At 30.5% G+C, this 2,342-nt stretch overlaps 1 protein-coding gene across 1 annotated transcript in view; it reads left to right on the forward strand.

The window, feature by feature from the left end:
- The window catches only part of LOC117103862, a gene marked incomplete at its 3' end in the record, with an annotated part of 11,986 nt that extends 10,074 nt beyond the window's left edge, over positions 1-1,912 (forward strand). Inside the window, exons 5-6 of the mRNA XM_033244478.1 lie at positions 143-550; positions 1,805-1,912. Of these exons, the coding sequence (XP_033100369.1) occupies positions 143-550; positions 1,805-1,912 (516 nt within the window). The remainder of the gene's footprint in view (positions 1-142; positions 551-1,804) is intronic.
- Between the last annotated feature and the right edge of the window lie 430 nt (positions 1,913-2,342).

Genomic DNA, 2,342 nt, shown 5'->3' on the forward strand with positions numbered 1-2,342 from the left:
GCTAATATGTAGAAATACATATACATTTTTGTTCTTTCCGTTTAATTTCTCCAACGGCACACCACTTCCCCCCCCCCCACCAAGGTTGGCGCCATCCCTGGCCTTCGTTTATTATGTCAAAATTTTGTATTTTCTTGTGCAGATGATAACTATTATGCGGTATCGTTGATGAACGCCCCCAAAATCGATTTTGTGCTTAATATTTCTACTCATCGGGAAATAATCGTTTGTTTCTCATCAATTAATGAAGTCAGACAAATAGCCATGCTGAATAGTCGTTCACAAGATGTTTGTCCATTGAATAATGCTACAGATACAATACTTATCAAAAGAAATCAAAATACTTGTAAAATAAGGGAAGTGGAGTCTAACAATACTCATAACTGTGATAACCTACAAGATATTCACATACACATGGAGTTCATGACGGAAGGTATTGGCAAAGGCACGTTCTTCAATGCAACAACCGGCAACTTAACCATCAGATTAAATGAGCCCTATGAATACATCTATTATGAAAAGAATAATGCGAACATTCACTGTAATTTAGGTAAGAGAAACATCATTTTTCTATTTTGTATTCAAAGTACTTTATCGCTTTTAACATTATTTTTTTTAATAGTTCTAGTGATACAAAATTAATATTTTATAAAATAAAATAATTTATTTTTTACAAAACTAAATTAAAATGCAAAAAGATTTTGCTAGAAATTCGTATTTTCTTGCTTTTTCCCTGTCAGCCCTAAAGACTGTAATTATATTTGTGATTCCGCAATTTTTATTAAATAATGCCTTCTGTTGATTGATATTACACCTCTATTAAATTATTGGGTTTCTAAGCTATGCGATAAATTAAATTACAGAACGAATTAATTTAATTTAGATACTAAAAATTAGGAAAATAAAAATGTAAAATTAGATATAAAAAATAAATATGTACAACTCGTTGACAAAATAATGGATGAGAAAGAATCGAATAATATTACATTAATTCATAGTTGATTATTTAAAATAATTGGTTTATAGGCCTACATTTTTTTTCTATACACCGATGATGATAATGAAAGTGAGTCAATTAATGGTCATGTACATATTAAGCACCTTCCCACGATAGAAACCGTCTCAATTAGCTTTAGTCATAGACTATGTACATTGCATTTTGTAGAGTGGCGTAACGCCTTTGGTATCTCCGGTGAGTGAAAGTGAGCCCGGGTCCCCAGTCCAAAGGGGTCCTGGTCCATTGCCTCTAATAAATACCTATACTACAGAGCTTGACGAAGTAAAAGACACAAAAAAAAAAAAAAAAAATATATATATATATATATATATATATAAATGAAAAATACTACAAATTATTTTACAATAATAATCATAATATATATATATATAATATAATATAATAAAATACAATACAATATAATATAATATAATATAATATAATATAATATAATATAATATAATATAATATAATATAATAATTACAATATAATAAAATATCCTCTTTTTGATTGATTGTGAAAAATTTAGGTCTATGTTTTTTACTTTAAAACTAATGAAAAAAGTTGTAGTCGTCATACCACAAAAGAGAAAAGAAATACACCAAAACAAGTTTCCATGAATCGGCCAGACTGGATTACAAAAAGTATACTAAAAAAAAAGATATCCAGTTGTTTTTCAAGTTGATTGACAAATTGTAACATAATAACAAACGGTAATGTGATAGAATTACTCGCAAATATATTAATTTATATCAATATTTTTTTTATCTTATTGTGTGTCTTGATGGATTATTAATATCTTGCAGTGCCGAGTCCGTGTGGTACTGGTTCTCCATGCCGTAATGGATGGCATTGCAAAATGAGCAATGGAACACCTGATTATACATGTCAATGTGGACAAGCAAGCTGCCACAGTACGTCTCAAGATTCATATCAATTTAATTTTGTTATGGGTTTCTCATTGTCAAATTAATTACATATTATTTGTAAATTTATTAAGCGTAGAAAGCAACAAATTCATAGTTTTGTGTAATTACCCCCTCGGGGGCATAGGCACTATGTTACCGTCTGGCAGTTAACCAGATAAGAGCGAATACATCCGGTCGAGGTGCATGATGGGTACTACTACCACGAGATAGATGGCGCCATATTAGAAATCGAATAGAGCTTAAAACGCGAATAATTTGCGTCCGAAACTCGAACATGCGTTATAGAGACGTAGCGCGAGTTCGATACAAACGCCTTTATAGTCCACCAGAAATACGGATTTGAAGCACCGAAGTTGGACATAATTGCAACAAAACGTTTTTTTATGAATACATATAGTTAAATTTTATATCTACA

Source organism: Anneissia japonica, unplaced genomic scaffold (assembly GCF_011630105.1).
Source record: "Anneissia japonica isolate Jap-2015-1 unplaced genomic scaffold, ASM1163010v1 scaffold3862_len378127_cov164, whole genome shotgun sequence".
NCBI lineage: Eukaryota > Metazoa > Echinodermata > Crinoidea > Comatulida > Comatulidae > Anneissia > Anneissia japonica.